The following is a 15,939-nucleotide window of genomic DNA, read 5'->3' as shown; positions in this document are numbered from 1 at the left end:
AATACTATTCAAATTCTTCAGTTGCAAGAAAGCAGATCGCCTAAATAATAGCCTTTGCAGGATGACGGCGGCTATTTACTACAATGCCATCTTCAAAATTGCGATGTGAAACAACTAAACAGCTATCAGTGAAGAAGTACCCTACCTCTCTTGAATCTCTAACTTTCAATGTAAACTGAAGTTCTAAAATCAGTGCGTAACACCATTGTTAAGTTTTAACATAACTTAGAATAATTGAAGAAAACTAGAGCTATAATTATAGAACATGAGAACAAAAATAATCAAAATCAGTCGAATGTTCACAAAACCCTCAAATCCCTGATAACGCCTCGGAAAAATGAAAAATTAAAGCAAATCTTTTATTTATATATTCTACGCTAAACTGGCTTTCTGTTAATACCACTGACAACTCTCTACGATGATTATATCGATCGGCCAGAAAGACTGAACAAAAACTCCAGTTGAGCATATAGGTCGTCTCGTTCCCACCCTTACCGTGGAGTCGGAACAGTACGTATGTATGAAGGAAAACATTCTTTCATGGTGTTCATATGCTGATAATTCAATTTCCGATTTAACTGTACACAATAGATTTTAAAATGTTTAACTGGATAATCGGATAGGAGACATAGGAATTACTAATATGTCACAACATTTATTATGAAACAGTTCCCTCCTGTTCTCGTGTAAATGTACGGCAGTCGAAATCCAACGTGAACGACTCTTCAAATTTAGAGATCTTGAAAGCACAACACTTACCTTCAGCACATAGCCTTAGCGTCCCCTCTCTTTCCTGGAAAGAGAAACTTCCGTTCTACAAACGAAGAGCTTAACTTTCAAAAACTGAATTTACAAAATCTCTATATTGAACCATTGAATGCTATCATAGAGACTAAAGAGGTATTTCTCAAAGCTGAAGTCTTTGACACCATATGAACTCTTATTTATTAAACATACTACAATTTTCACAATTTATATCAGTAATTGTTGATTTCAGCTTTGTTTACAATAGAGAAAGTTTATCGAGTCAAACAGAACATTTGTAACTGTTAAGAAACAAACAAACAACAACAACAGGAGGCTAACTACGAATAACAGAGCAGGAATTATTTATATAGTGAACTGAATCTTAAAACATTGATCAAATTAGGTCAAGCTGAGCGCGAAACGCTGAACAAATGCCATTAGGAAACTAATTCACGCTTCAAAAATGAACTTAATTAACAATTTTCACGGAGTTGTTGAAAATGCATGGTTGAGGCGATGAAGGAAGCTGTTTAATATGCATTTTAAGATAGCAAGTAATTGAGAATTGAAGGGCTTTTCCTTTATCGTCTAAATATCCTTTGAATTTTCCCTCTTTCCAGTTCAGCTTTGATTCAGCGTGACGCTTCAAAATAATGAGCAAGGCGCGACTTGATAAATGTAAAAGAAATCATTGGAACATTTTCAAAATGAAATCTTTCAAACATACAACACGTATTTATTTTCAAATCAAAATTTATCTAAATACTGTAATTGCCCACAATTTAGCTATGCTACAATTATACTAAATGAAATTGGCGTCGTACCAGCTTTTATCTAACTAGAATAGACCACATCGAAAACCATACATAACCAATTATCGTGTGTAAATTGCTCCAAGTTACATAAAAAAGATTTACACAAACAATAAAAAATTGCCGACGAATTTTTTGTCATCAGGTAACTGGAACTTAAAAATGATAGTAAGTTGATTGTTTACCAACAGTGCAATCAATTTTTGGAGAAATTTAAGATGAAATTGGTTAGAATGTTTTCAGAAGTGGTAAAGAGTTTTGTTTGTATTGACAAATGTTGTGAAATTTGCACGTTAAAGGATAACTCTGATCAAAAATTAGACATCTAATAACTGAAATTAAACTATAGTAGCATCTATTATATGTAAGTTTCTAAAGTAATCTAATTAAGTTTAGCACCGCGGCGAGTAGCACACTCGTGAACAAGTTTATACGACTAACGACCAACAAAAACACATGAAACACGACAACACACAACACCACTGTTCTAGAAATTCCCCAAAGCCCCAATATGACGTCAGAGGGTTCTCACAAGGCTATTCTCTTCAAGAAGGTGAGGTAAGGGTCATTTTCCTCCAAGGTTAAGGTTCAAGGCTGTGTTAAACTCGTTTCTGCTCGTAAAAGTTGGCGACGAACTCGAGAAATGCTCACAGTTAATGAGCAAATTGTAAACAACATCAGAAAGGTCCACGTTCAGGTCAAAACCCAGGTACGTCAGGTATAAATTTTAGTTGGACAATAGTTGGATAGGCTGAACGAGTCAACATTTATTCTGACCATATACAGTAAAAGTTTCAATAAACTTAAAGTCCCGAGAGGTGAGATCATACTCTTCTAAGAACTAGAATTATTATCTTCTCATAGGCAATCAATATCAAAAGCAGCAACGCAACCCGATTGGTCCATTAAATCAAGCCAAACATAAACCGACTAATGTCGGGAGAATTGCTCTCGAACGACTATTGGGAGCTTGAATCTATTTCAGTCGGCTCCAGTGGGGGGGGGGGGGGGATACCAATATAACCACTAAAAAATTAAAGAGAAAAAAAATTACTCCAATCTCTGTGCAATTTTTATTGACTTTTAATAGTAAACTACCACCACTTGAGTTCAGCACATAGATCACACAAACGGTCAAGCAAAAACTTTGCATTAAAAGACCAACACGTATACAATAATTGCAACAAACTTCGTCCGAGAGCAATTAATTACTATTACTCGTGTAAAAGTGACGCAATTGTTTGATCGTCTACAATGAACCTCGCATCGTTAAAATAACCAAAGATCAGCTGACGTAATCACTATTCTCAAAAATTAGCTCCATATTTTGACAACGAAACCAAAAGAGTTCATATGAAAGGCGGTCTCCAGGCAATTTTGATAGCAGTAGATGATACCATACAAACGGTTCCGATGATATCATTGGATGTTTGAAATTGGATCTTCGGATATTGGACCATTCCGCATACAGCATTTGTCGACAACATTGACGAGTAGTCTTCTGGCTGGATAAAGTTGGATAGGAGAGATTCGAATAATGGAGATAGAATACAACTAGATGAAAGAGAGAAAGAGGTAGGCTGTTAGCAACATGAAAAAGAGGAACAAAGGGAAAAAAAGATTCTGCTCGGCAGGGATAGCGGAAAGTTTTGCAATTTAGATTCCCCCCAATTTTAAGAAAACACAGCTTGCGAAATGCATCATAGACACAACCGAAAATGAATAACTAAGTTGTAAGGAAGTTGAAGTTGACAAAGACCAATAGAATCGCGTGTGAAGTCGCGTGATAGAGTGAAGGTTGTAAACTGATGGAGGTTTTTAAGTTCTCTTCGGACAGAAGGATAATAACTGTGTAAGAGTACAAATGACGCTCCAGTGCCGTCTGATTTGGTCTGTGAGTGTGTTTGTTTGTGTATTTCTATTCGTCGTTTTCATTTGCATCCTAAAGCGGGAACTTGTCATGTCCATCCGTTCTCTTTGACCATGTGAACTAGTTCAATTATGAATTTGCCCTCTTTGTATTTCTGGCTGCTCTCAAACGCCTGCTCCTTAACACACATACATCTATACTCTTTCGTTAACATTCACAATTAACACCACTTTAAATCGCTGTCCACATTCCCTATCCATGTGGTTTTTCGAACAATAAAGTAGATTTTATTTTTGTTTCATCACGACTACGTGAGTCGGCTTCACTTGGTTTCAAATAACAATTTTTTAAATTTTTTTTTAATGATAATGATAATTTATATTAATTAGTTTATTGCTGACATGGTTCTAATCCAAATCAACAGTCTACTATTTGAGTTTAGCGTCCCCATCCTGTTCCTCAATTTCATCAATTGCTTCCGTCTTTTTCGTTTACTCGGGCAATTTGATCAGCTCTCCTCTCATTGGGTGAGTCGAGAAGAATCAATAGATAAATTAAGTTCCCTCCCATTGGGTGACATAGTAGTTCAGTTTCGTCCACGTGGTTGTCAATTTTTTCCTTCTCCACACAGTTCGTATTAAAAATAATGTAAACCTGAGTGATGGATAGTTTATCGCTGATTATTCCAACACTACAAATTTATCCCAGAATAGAATTACAAGTTGTATAAAAACGCCTAAAAACCTAAATCAAATGTCTCTTATTTTTTCGTTTAGTCAATTTTTGTTGCGTTAAACTTTTCTCGCCTTAGAACGCCTCAAATACAATTAATATTACCAACTCGAGTCAGCCAAACAGTTTCGAAATGACAGGGGGGTCAAATGTGCCTTAACTCCGTTGGGGAAGGGCTACAATTTCATAATGTGACCAAGGACCTTAAGACGATGGAATTAGAACAAACTACAGGCCATTGAATTTAAAATAAAAGTGAAACCAACTATTCTGCACTTTTAACTTTTTTGTAATAAACTGACGCAAATCAAGTTAGGCTTAAATTCCTTATGAGAGCAATTCACAAGTCATTCAAAAACTGAAAGTCACTCGAAAAATCAAATGTTCCGATGAAAAATCAATAACTCGAAAATTGCATTAAAAAGACTAATAGGACTTATAATAACTACATACTTGATTGCAGAGCAATTAAAAATAAAATTTGCATTAGATGCCATATCATTAACTCTAAAATCAACATTAAAAATACTTTAATGGTTTTTATAACATACTCAACTGTGTACTTCGAAGTCAAGCTAAAACACAGAAAAAAACATCGAGCAAAAATTGCAAATCCTCTTAAACATTTTGAAGTTATTCTTCCGAACGATGATATATCATACAAGGTTAAGTTCAACATAAATTCGATCTCGTCTTGCTTTTGCTTCGTGCTGTCAACTTAAGAATCATTGAATTTTTGAGTGAATATTATCATTTTATAAAGTAGTTTCAACTTTAACTTTGCTACAAATTTGTTTTTACCTTAAAGACAAAACAAAAAACTAAAAAAGTCGTTTTTGATGATAAACGAGGCTCAATTTAATTTCAAATTATCAGTCACATCGCATTTTCAAAACTTCAGAAAGTTTCCGAGTTGATTAAACGCAACCTAGTTTAGACAAATTATTTCAGGCAAAATAAAAACTGTTTTCTTTCAAAGTAAAACCTCAAACAGCTGTCGTTTTCTATTAGGGTCAGAAGTAAAATATTTTGACCAAGGAAAAACTTTCAAGTGCTTAGTCATTTTCTGTACGCTTTTTCTACTTTTCAGCTAAAATTACAAGCTGACTCGTCTAAAGTCGCAGGAAGTTCATGGAAATATTTAAATGCTATTTAAACGTTTTGCCACATTCGACTGATTCACACTTGTGACGAAATTTAAAAATTGCAAACGTGTAACTTGAAAGATAGAATAAATGTACTGGTAGACTTGTAGCCTAAATGTCTACTGGCATGGATTTAAAAATCTTTTTTATATGTCACCCAATCAGTAGGGACAACAAAGTTTAACGACAATTATTAGCGCTCTGATGTTTTTGTCACCCAATGAGTGGGGGCATCAAACTAAAATCAAATTGACGATGGTGCTTGCGCGAGCAACTTAATATGGGCTCAATTTGAAAAGGTCATCAACCGAACAACAACAGTATGTATCCAGAAGAAAGCCCTCTAGCTATGTTAATGCCTCCAATCACAAGTTTTGGTTCTTACCTGACCTAAGTGGGGAGAACAAAAACATATTCTATTAGAGGCATATTGTAATAGAGAAAAGAAATGGACTGCTGATATTAGATTAATAAAACTCCTAATCTGCTGTGTTGATGACTAAAATCATGATAACCTAGTTAATTAGCAACTGATTTTATTTTCAAAAAAAAAAGATATAGATATGATATCAATTTATTGTTACCCAAAATGTAAATCGTATGATATGTTTTTCTAAATTTGAAATCTTTCCAGTTTGAATAGTTTTAAAAAAAGAATTGAATGCTTTGAGCCACGAATACAGTTGGAGTTTTCCGTTCGGTTCAATCTACAAATTCAAATCACTCTTAAGTTAGAGCAGCTCATTTCACAGAGTCACTTCAGAAACCTTTTCAATATTCAGGAAAACAAACAGCATATTTAATTTATGCATCTATATCCCAGATTTGCAACACGCATATTATGACTATGTCTGGAAATTACAACTGTCGAAATTTCAATTTTGAATCTATAGAGAACATTGCTCAGACAAATGCATATTTAATTGCGTTAAAGCCACGTCAAATCCTTTTAAGTATAAAATTTAAAGCATATCTTTAAGGCAAATTTTTAGCATATCCTTTGAAATAAATCCATTGGAAAAAAAACAATTGAGTTCATTTAAATAAATAATCAAGATATTGAAAAACCATTCTTGCCATTTCAGACAAACTTCAGAATACTATTTCGGCACTCAAAATCGCATGAAATTTTTACACTACAAAACCACAACGAGAGAAGAGAGAAGGCTAACCACCAATTATATAACCAATTTGTGAATAATTCTCTTTCGCATTCAAAAAACGAGACAAGCTTCTGGTTATACTCACTCATACCATTGTCGTTGAATTATTAAATATTCAAAATTGACAAAAAAGAGAAAAAACACGCGCGTATTCAAGTAGCTTGTATCTATACCACGCAAATGTAAGCAACCGACTATACTGAACAGCAGTACATGTATTCTTATTTCTTCATTTATTACAATCCCTCCAGTAAAAACCACAGCCGCATTTTCAATCTTTTTCCACTGTATCGTCTCTTATATTATCACCAACACAAAATTTAGAATTCAGTTCCAACAAAACACACCGCGAAACTACGCATAACCTCAAACCAATAAACCGCAAACAGATTACGAATACTAAATCTAAGTAATTTGGGTAATATTTTTATTGACCTTCAAATGTAACTGAAATCGCCCTAAACTTTAACCACATTTTACAATTTTGTTCAAGAGTTGTCGGCGTTTCAGATTAATTTGGGTCAAAATGTCAAGTTCTAAGTCTTATGGCTGGTCAAGATAAACAGTTAAACTGTTTGTTTGATCAAAACTGAACTAAAATCGTACAAAGCCCGCTCAATCTATACGAAAATAATATTGGTTTCAAAATTCACATAGCGTGCAAATATTATGTTTCGAAATATGGTATTTAATGGTTCAGCGCTTTTTCTCTCTGACGATTTAAGTTTACATAAAACTTGAACTGGAGTTTAAATTTCAGCCTGTTTTGAAGCAAAACAGTAAAACGTGATCAAATGTTGGTACTGTCACGTGTTATGCAATGCGTGGTTTGTTTGTTCAATGGTATGCGGTGCGCATTTTCATACTCCCGCTTTGAAGGCGCGCTCTGCAAATTGTGGTTACAAACGGGCAAACAAAACTAGCCGCAAGTAGTAGTCAAAATGTTATCTAACAACACGTATACTCACACCCTCAAACGAAATCGCCAAAATAGAGGACTGAAGGGAATTGTCAACATCTTTAGTTAAGAACGTTTCAATTCCAAGTTTCTCATTTTAGATAGCATACCTAGATATGAAAAAGAAAACACTCAAATTGATATTTCTAAGCATTCAAAGAGAGGTAGTGCAAAAATATAATTGGTTTAATTTTTGATAAAATGACAGAAAAATTCTTAAGTTTTCTTCTCAGATTTCTACGCTGATAGTCAATGCAAAAACACCAGATACGTAAGTTTATGAGTTTTACAGCCGACCCCAACGTAAAAACAACAGTTGGCTCGTTTTTCATTTTCCAATCTGTAAAACGGACGAAAAAAAATAGCAAAAATTAACAGTTCAGCAAAATAGCACAATTATAAGTTAGTTATTCTGTCTTCCTCACTACTTAAAATATTGGGCAGAAAAGACCCCGAAACACATTAAAATTGCACCCATATTCTACAGGCCTATATAGACAAATATTTCACTATCGCTCAGCTTGAAGCAATTTATTACCATTACTGTTTAATGATTTTCATTAGTTTCTGTCATAAAACTCACTGAAATCCTTGTGTATTAAAGCAGTTAAACCAACAAACTAATTCTTTCAATAAAATTGTAAAATTTTACGGTGCAATAAATTTAACTTAATTTAGTTCACAGTATATAATCCTCGTTCCTACAACCCTAGCATGCATAATTTACACAATCTTTTGCATTGAAAAACGCCAAAGCTACAAATCAGTTCACAATGACCTAATTTGGTCCAATTGTTTGGGGGAGGGGGGGGGGGAGGATTCATTCAGGAAAATATTAGCTCCACAATTCATGAGTGATGAGTTAGTAAGCAGTTCAAAACAAGCGTTAGCGAGTGCGGCATAAAAACCGCGCATGTGAACGCATAATTCCATCACGCGTTTTAACACGTGACTTTAGTGAAGGAGAGAGAAATAGGGTATGAAAGATGGAGGAAAAACGACAAAAGGAAGGAAAAGTGAGGGGGGGGGAGGAGGCGCGAGGGTGGGTAGCTTCTTCAGGAAGCGAGGCATTAATGGAAAGAAAAAGATGGGGAAAGGGGTGAATTATTTCCTTCTTTACCCCTTAGCTGCTTGAGCTTCTCTACCGAGAAACCTACAATGCCGTTTGCCCCGCCGCGCAACTTCCCTTCGCCTCATTAACCAGAACAATACACACGACGTTCTTTTCACAACCTTCTCTAGTTTTTCTGAGCAACAATAAATTCATTTCTTTTGGCCTGCTTTAATTGAATTTAGCATCAATTCCAACTTTACAATTTTTTCCAAGGAAAAAAATGGCGAATAGACTTAAGAGAGAGCTAAAGAAATTAACTAATAATTGAAATGGACTCACAACATTGGAACTATATTAGAGTTATTATAGCTTCAAAAATAATGAAAAATTGATCATCACTAGCGTCTTCATAGTGACTGATCCGGGTTCTTCTTGAAATTTCATTCATGCTTCATATTTCATACATGCATCAACATTCTGCGTACAACGGATCTTTTCAACAATCCTCTGCCCCCCTTTCGCAAGGGGGGTTATTCTTGACTAGAACTTAAGCAAACGATTCATTAACCAATCAGAGACGACTAATAACTTTCTAGCTATGCGAACACTATGTTACATTGGGAGGACGCCGAATGGGCTAAGAGCAGAATGCCATAAAATGAGACTTAAAGCCAAATATTTCCCGTGCTCGAAAATTTATTAGATTAAACGCATTTTTTTTGAGAAAAATACTAACAAAATAGCGTAACGAAGCTCTATCCGTGGTCGCAACCTCCCCCCTCCCACGTCAGGGGGTTGCGGCCAGGGAGGTTGTTCGAAGAGAGGAGCGTAACCCGACCGCACGCTATAGGGAAACAAGAAACGACAACTAATTAGCTCGCGATTCTTTACGTTGGCTGTATTTTAATTTAAACCAATCACATAATTCGGCCAATCAAATTTAAGCATTCAGCTCCGATTCTGATTTTTTTTTCTCATTCGGCTCTGCGTCCGTTGGGCTCTAATTCCTAGCTCCGTTAAACTGTATAGAATAAAATACACAATGCTATGACAATTAGCCGAATTTGAATGCAAAGCAAAAAGAATTTCTGTCTCGCCGCGATAACCGACCCGCGATTTCCGGATTACATCCCACAGCGGATGAGATTCATGGTCGTAAATAGCGGTCAGCAATTGCGCTTAAACATATTCGGCTATCTAAACTGTTAGCCAACTAATACTGTGGTAAGGTATAGCACAGAAGGGGGGATTCTATACTAGGTACCAGGGGGGGGGGGGGGGGGGGCAATTGTGGAAAAGATCCCGTACAACTAATCAGCAAACTTACAGCACAAAAACGTACAAGGGGAAAAACTAGATCACTGTTTTCTGAACCAGGAATTGTTGGAGCAGGTTGCCAAAACTGAGACTAGCGAGAGGAGAGAAATCTCAGACAAGGAAACCCGCATTGATGGTCGGCTTTTCAGACAGATATCATTTTTTGTTAAAGACATTCGGGAGCTATTTAAAAAACCATTTTGCAACGAATCAATTTGATGGCATGTCTGCCCCAGAAAACAAAACTTTCCTGAAACGAATAAATGATAGCTTCTTATCAAAATGAGCTAAAACAAAAGGCACAATAACGACCTGGGTGAAAAGGGAAGCTATGTTTAGCAATCTTTTGGTCATCTAATCCTTATAGGAATGAGGCGCAAATAGCAATCTTTCAAATTTGAAGATAGCACATTAAGTCCCGGAACACAATATTGATTTTCGAGCTATCCAATGAAAACGAAGAATATTCCAAATTGACATAATAAAAGGCTTTTGATTCTTTAATTGACCCAGATTCCCCGACCCATGAACAAATTTTGCCACAGCTGTTGGCGACAAAAAGCTCAAATTGAACGTTTCAACAACGATTCCCATGAACTTATGAATAGGAATTACTAACAATTATTATTTTTAAACATGAAGGTGACTATAGAGGTGTTTTCAATTTAAAACTTCAGTTACACCAGATGAAGTGGGGCGTTTTACTACCGAGAACTTGCAGAAATTCTCCAAATGACCGTTATCTGCGAAGAGTTCAGACTACCACGGTTATCTGCCAGTCTTATTGCGATAATCTAACCAGAAAACTTTTGATTTTAATACTATCATTTTCTGGCCAACTAAGCGTCCTAGACTCTCATGCAGATGATAGAGTTGCTTGAAAGAGCTTATTTGGATTCTAGTACAGATTATAAAACTTGGGCTAGAACAATGAGCTAGATGCAATAGCTAGCACCGAAAGTGTCTCCCTCGAAGTCAATTAATCTTTTTTCGCAATTATTTTTCAAAATCTTTGTAAGCTTTGAAAAAAGAAGTAGGAGTTCCAAAATTTAGGTTACCAAAGTTTGTTAGCTTTGAAATTCACCCTGAATCACTTCCAATTTTTGAACTGTGGAGCAAACGGTTTCCAGCAACGTCAGAAGATGTAGGTAGAAAGAGTTTTCAACATCTTGTTTCAAGAGCATGGGATTTTCTGCGGAATTAAACATTTCTCGTTACTGTTCCAACATTTTTTTTCAAAAATGGGGAAATATATTGATGGGCGGGTTTGATTGTCACGAGTAATTTCTACAGTTTCTAGCCTAAAAAATGATTTTAACTATTTGACCAAAAATTTTGAAAAAGTCAATTATATGGTTTGTTTTCTCAAAATTGTTTTCTCAACTAAGGGATTCTCTACTTCAAACAGAATTTTGGTAACGAAGAAGACTTCAGGCAACTTAGAAAACTCAAAATAGCCAAAATAAACCAACTTCGAAAATGTAAAACTAAAAGCAACGAAACACACAAATTGAAATCTTTTCTAAATTTTTGAGTTCTTTTTGCAAATTTTTCTAATTTCATCAGAACTAACCAATTCTGTATTTTCAAAACCGAGGAGACGTTAAAAAACGATATCTCGGAATGAACATCAAATAAACCAAATTCATTATTGAAAAGTAAAGATTGATCTCTTTTCTGCTTTTTTATTTATATTCCTTATGTTAACAAAGTAGATCGTTTGAAATAGCCTCCTCTAGTATAATGCCATACACAAGAATTTGAGAGAATTTAAAATCTTTATAGTTTTTTATTTTTTAAATCCTCATATAAAAAACGAAGTGCTTTAGAAAAATCTCTTCAGTTCAAAGAAATTAAAAGGCTATATTCCTTCCAAAATACTCCGAAGAATGACAAAGCCAAAAGATAAATATAACCGACTAAACGTCGGAAGAATTGCTCTCGAACGACTAGTTGTAGCTCTAATCAATTGAAGCCTGCTTCAGTCGGGGGAGGGGGGCTAAATGAGACTAAGAAGTTCAATAGTGGGCTTCAAATAACAACATTAGAGGTTAACATATACCACTATTAAGATTTAAAGTAAAAATCACACCAATTTCGGCGCACTTTTCATTTGACTTTTAGTATTAAATTGCCGCCAATATAGTTCAGCTGCTTGAAATTGTGATTGAGAGAGAATCACGCGAAACGCAAAAACTCAAGGGCGTAAAAGTCACTCGAAAAGTCAAAATTGTCAAGCTAAAATTTTGCATAAAAAGACACACGTTTACAAAATTGCTATGAACTACGTTCAAGAGCAATTAAAAACCACTGAAAACATATGTTCTTCAATGAAATAATCTAAACAAGAGCTTTTAAGGACATCCTTTAACGTTCCCTTACGAGTTAGATACGGAAAGAGGCAGAATGCAAAAACTGCCAAAAATCTTAAAAATTGGAAAATTTGGGGGAAAACAATATCCCTACCCTCATACCTTTAATGCGTCAAAGGAAACGACGAACTTTCGCTTTCAATCAAACATCAAAATGAAGCAGTATGAAGCAATGTGCGGGAAAAATATCAATTTATCAACAAAAATATCAAAATATCAATTTATCAACAAAAAATTAACAAATTTTCCTTCTGCGATAAGACGTTGTTCAAAATCTTTTTGCGGTAAGACCAAAGAATTCTCAAAAAAGCATCTTTCTAGGCTTGTCAGATAACCGCAAAAAAACTTTCAGTCAGATTCCTGGGACATTCTTTTGGTGATTTCACACTTGTCAACTATTAAGTTCCTAAAACCTAGCAGTTGGCAGACTTCAGAAAAATTGAGAACAGCAGATTTAGAAAATGTGACAACTTGAATTTTTAAGGCTTTTCAGACGCTGACTGTGGTGGTAATATTAATGATAGAACGAGCAATAGTGGATATTGCCTTGAATTAGACAATTATTCAGGGGCAGTAAGCTGGTCTTGCAAATTACAAAAATTTGACTCTTACCTCAACTGCTTCAGCCAAATTCAAGGCGGTTGTGGATTCAAACAAGGAAGCGTTTCATTTAGCAAATCTACGGAAAGTGTTGCAAATCTCCTCAAAGTTGTAAACCAATCAAACGTTTCTGGATAATCAGGCATGTACTTGCCCGGAAATGATTTTGTGGAGTTTTTGTGAATAAAACAAAGATCTTCCACTTAATCTTAAGTAGTTGATCACTTTCGTATCTTTCAGATAAATTGATATTAATTTATAGCCCTCGAATAATATTAAGTGTTTGACCTCAGAACAACACAACGGTAAAATTATATTTTAGTTCTTCCCAACGCTTTTGTTAACGTGTCTAGACATACGATTGGTGGGCAAGTACACCAATCGTATGTCTAGACACGTTAACAAAAGTGTTGGGAAGAACTAAAATATAATTTTACCGTTGTGTTGTTCTGAGGTCAAACACTTAATATTATTCGAGGGCTATAAATTAATATCAATTTATCTGAAAGATACGAAAGTGATCCACATGCTTTTTAACTACTTAAGATTAAATGGAAGATCTTTGTTTTATTCACAAAAACTCCACAAAATCATTTCCGGTGTGTGAATAAATAATCTCTGATTTTAAGTTTTTTGATAAATGTCAGAAATAATTGATTCTGCTCACTTTATAAATCAATGTTCACATTAGGGTTTGTAAGAGCGCGGCAGCTGCGTAGTATTAATGTGGAACAAAAACAGTTTTTGCCAATTGAGACAAAATTCAGCGGTGCTAATAAAATAGATGAGTGTTATCTGAGAGCCTAGGACTGACATTGAAATCCAAAATAATACCCGTGGACATTTTAAGAACTCAAATAAGTATATCAGAAAATTTTATTTCAATTAGAGAGCTTAGAAACAAATAATGGGGTTCAGTAGGGTCCCAGACTCTACTGCACGTGCGTTGTTAGGTTGTTCAGCAAACTCAGCAGCTAAAAGGAGAAAATTATCGAAACTTGAGCTCGATATAAATACTTTTTGCCCCCCCCCCCTGTTTTTGCGTCCTGATTATTTATTTGTGGAGTGCACGTGGAATCTATTTGTGGCTATTGGGGCTAGACGAAGATCTTTATATCAGTTCCCCGGTGAGATCGTTCCTTTTCTAATACTTTTTACGTATTTGTTGCCGCGGTTGCCATAGGCTTCATTCGTCAGGAGTCACGACATTTGTCCCACCCCCACCCCCCAAGTAAGCTTCCTGTGGTGGCTGTCCCCCCCCCAAGTTTTCTGGGGCGGTTTGCCTGTGAAAACAATTGTTTCAAATTATTCCCCAATTCGCGTTCTTCATTCACAAGTCAGAAAATGGAAAACAAAAAGATACCAAAAAGTGAGTTCTGCTTGCGGTTCTTGCAATTTAAATTGCAGAGATTAAACCGGAAACCGCTTATATATTCACTGTTTTGCGTCCAATTATTGTTTACCATGCACAACACACTTGAATCCGCCGAGTTCAGTGATAGCGAAAACCAAGAAATCCACGACGAGTATTTTGTCCATAAGAACACTGAAATCTGGATTCCTGGTCACGATAAAAACATACAAAGCAAAAGTTATTGGTCACGAAATTAACAGACCAAGAGTCCATTATGTGAATTGGAATAGAAAGTATGACACCACTTTTGACTCGTATTCAGTTTGGATTTCTCTGCAATTGGTAGAAAAACTCAAGCAGCATACAGTTATGACCGATGAGGTACACAACTTGATACAAAACGCTTTTGAAAATCCAGCGCAATTTAGTTTTGAGTCTTCTTCTAGTGGTTTAACACAAGATTTAGCGAGGCTTAATCTAGGGGACAATAATCGTTCAGATAAAATTTTATCAAATGCAGAAAAAGAATCTTTGATGAAAGAAATTTTTCCACTCAAAAACACAAATTACAGTGTGCCTCATGAGAACGAAGTGCTTTGGGAAGATATATGGAATACTGTTTGCACACGCAGATGCAAATTTTACAGATTGCCGACGGGAAAAATTGGTAAACAGTATGTCGAGATGCTAAATTGCGAACTTGAATTGTTCCTGAAATCAAATATTCCATCAGAGCGACTTATGGTTTTTTCGGCTCTCATACTCCACAGAGACAACAAAGTGAGACACTCCAAAGATGTAAAAATAACAATTGAAAGTAGAATGAAGGAGTGGTCGATGGAAAAATTTCAACCTCTTGTTCAATCTTTTAAGAGATGTACTCATTTCTCGAGCAAAGCTGTGAGAACTCAAAAGAGCGACCCCGAGGAGAAACTACGAGCGTTTGCGAAAATGGTTCAAGAAGGGAACATCAAAAATGCAACTAGGTTCCTTGCAGACGAAAACGGAACGAGTGTTCATAAGCCTTCTGATTAAATAGACGGAAGAACTGTAACCGAAATTCTGCAAGAAAAGCACCCGAAAGCCTCACCATTATTTGAGGGGACATTCAACATATCAGAACTTCCTCCTCCGGAAAAACTCAATATAACAGGAAGTACCGTTGAAAAACAAGCCCGGAAACTTTTCTGTAGTTCAGGACCCTCTGGATCAGACGCCAACCACTGGTTTGATGCGTTAATTAGGTTTGGCCTCGAAAGCTCCAGGTTGAGAGACTTAGTTTCTCAGCTAGGTAATTTGATCGCAAACGAAATCATTTTGTGGCGTAAAATCAAAGCCTTGTTCTCATGTCGACTTATTGCATTAGATAAACAGCCAGGAGTCAGACCAATCGGTATTGGTGAAACTTTGCGAAGATTACTCGGTAAAGTAGTAGCTGACTTAACTGGTGATGACTTGGCTTATGCGTTTGGATCAGAACAACTTGCGGGTGGAGTGTCATGTGGAATTGAGGGGTCGATTCATGGACTTCAAGAGTTGTTTGAGAAAAAGTCCTCCAATGGTTTTGGTCTGTTGCTGCTTGATGCAAAAAATGCATTCAATTCTATAAACAGAAGTTCCGCACTTCTAAACGCTAGAACCCTTTGGTCCAGAGCTTCCACTTTTCTGTACAATAGTTACCAGGAAAGCTCTAAACTTGTGCTGAGCAATACTGACGTTGTTATCAGCAGCGAAGAAGGGACAACTCAAGGCGATCCTCTTTCAATGCTGTTTTATGGTGTTGCTCTATTGCCTTTAATACAAAAATTGCACAAC

General features: G+C 35.9%; 1 protein-coding gene across 3 annotated transcripts in view; it reads right to left on the bottom strand.

Annotated features, from left to right (window-relative positions):
* Positions 1-848: 848 nt before the first annotated feature.
* LOC142353520 (protein yippee-like) overlaps positions 849-15,939 on the bottom strand; it is a 36,470-nt gene continuing 21,379 nt past the window's right edge. The window contains exons 4-6 of one of the 3 annotated variants that reach the window (XM_075405778.1): positions 4,713-4,736; positions 2,778-3,607; positions 849-2,489 (exon numbers count right to left, since the gene is read on the bottom strand). In XM_075405778.1, the coding sequence (XP_075261893.1) occupies positions 4,713-4,736 (24 nt within the window). In that variant the 3' untranslated portion in view covers positions 849-2,489; positions 2,778-3,607. Of the gene's footprint in view, positions 2,490-2,748; positions 3,608-4,712; positions 4,737-15,939 lie in introns of all 3 variants that reach the window. The other 2 variants (XM_075405777.1, XM_075405776.1) reach the window with 2 other exon arrangements.

Source organism: Convolutriloba macropyga, chromosome 14 (assembly GCF_964194025.1).
Source record: "Convolutriloba macropyga chromosome 14, txConMacr16.3, whole genome shotgun sequence".
Lineage (NCBI taxonomy): Eukaryota > Metazoa > Xenacoelomorpha > Acoela > Convolutidae > Convolutriloba > Convolutriloba macropyga.
This window is presented reverse-complemented; position numbering and strand designations above follow the sequence as displayed.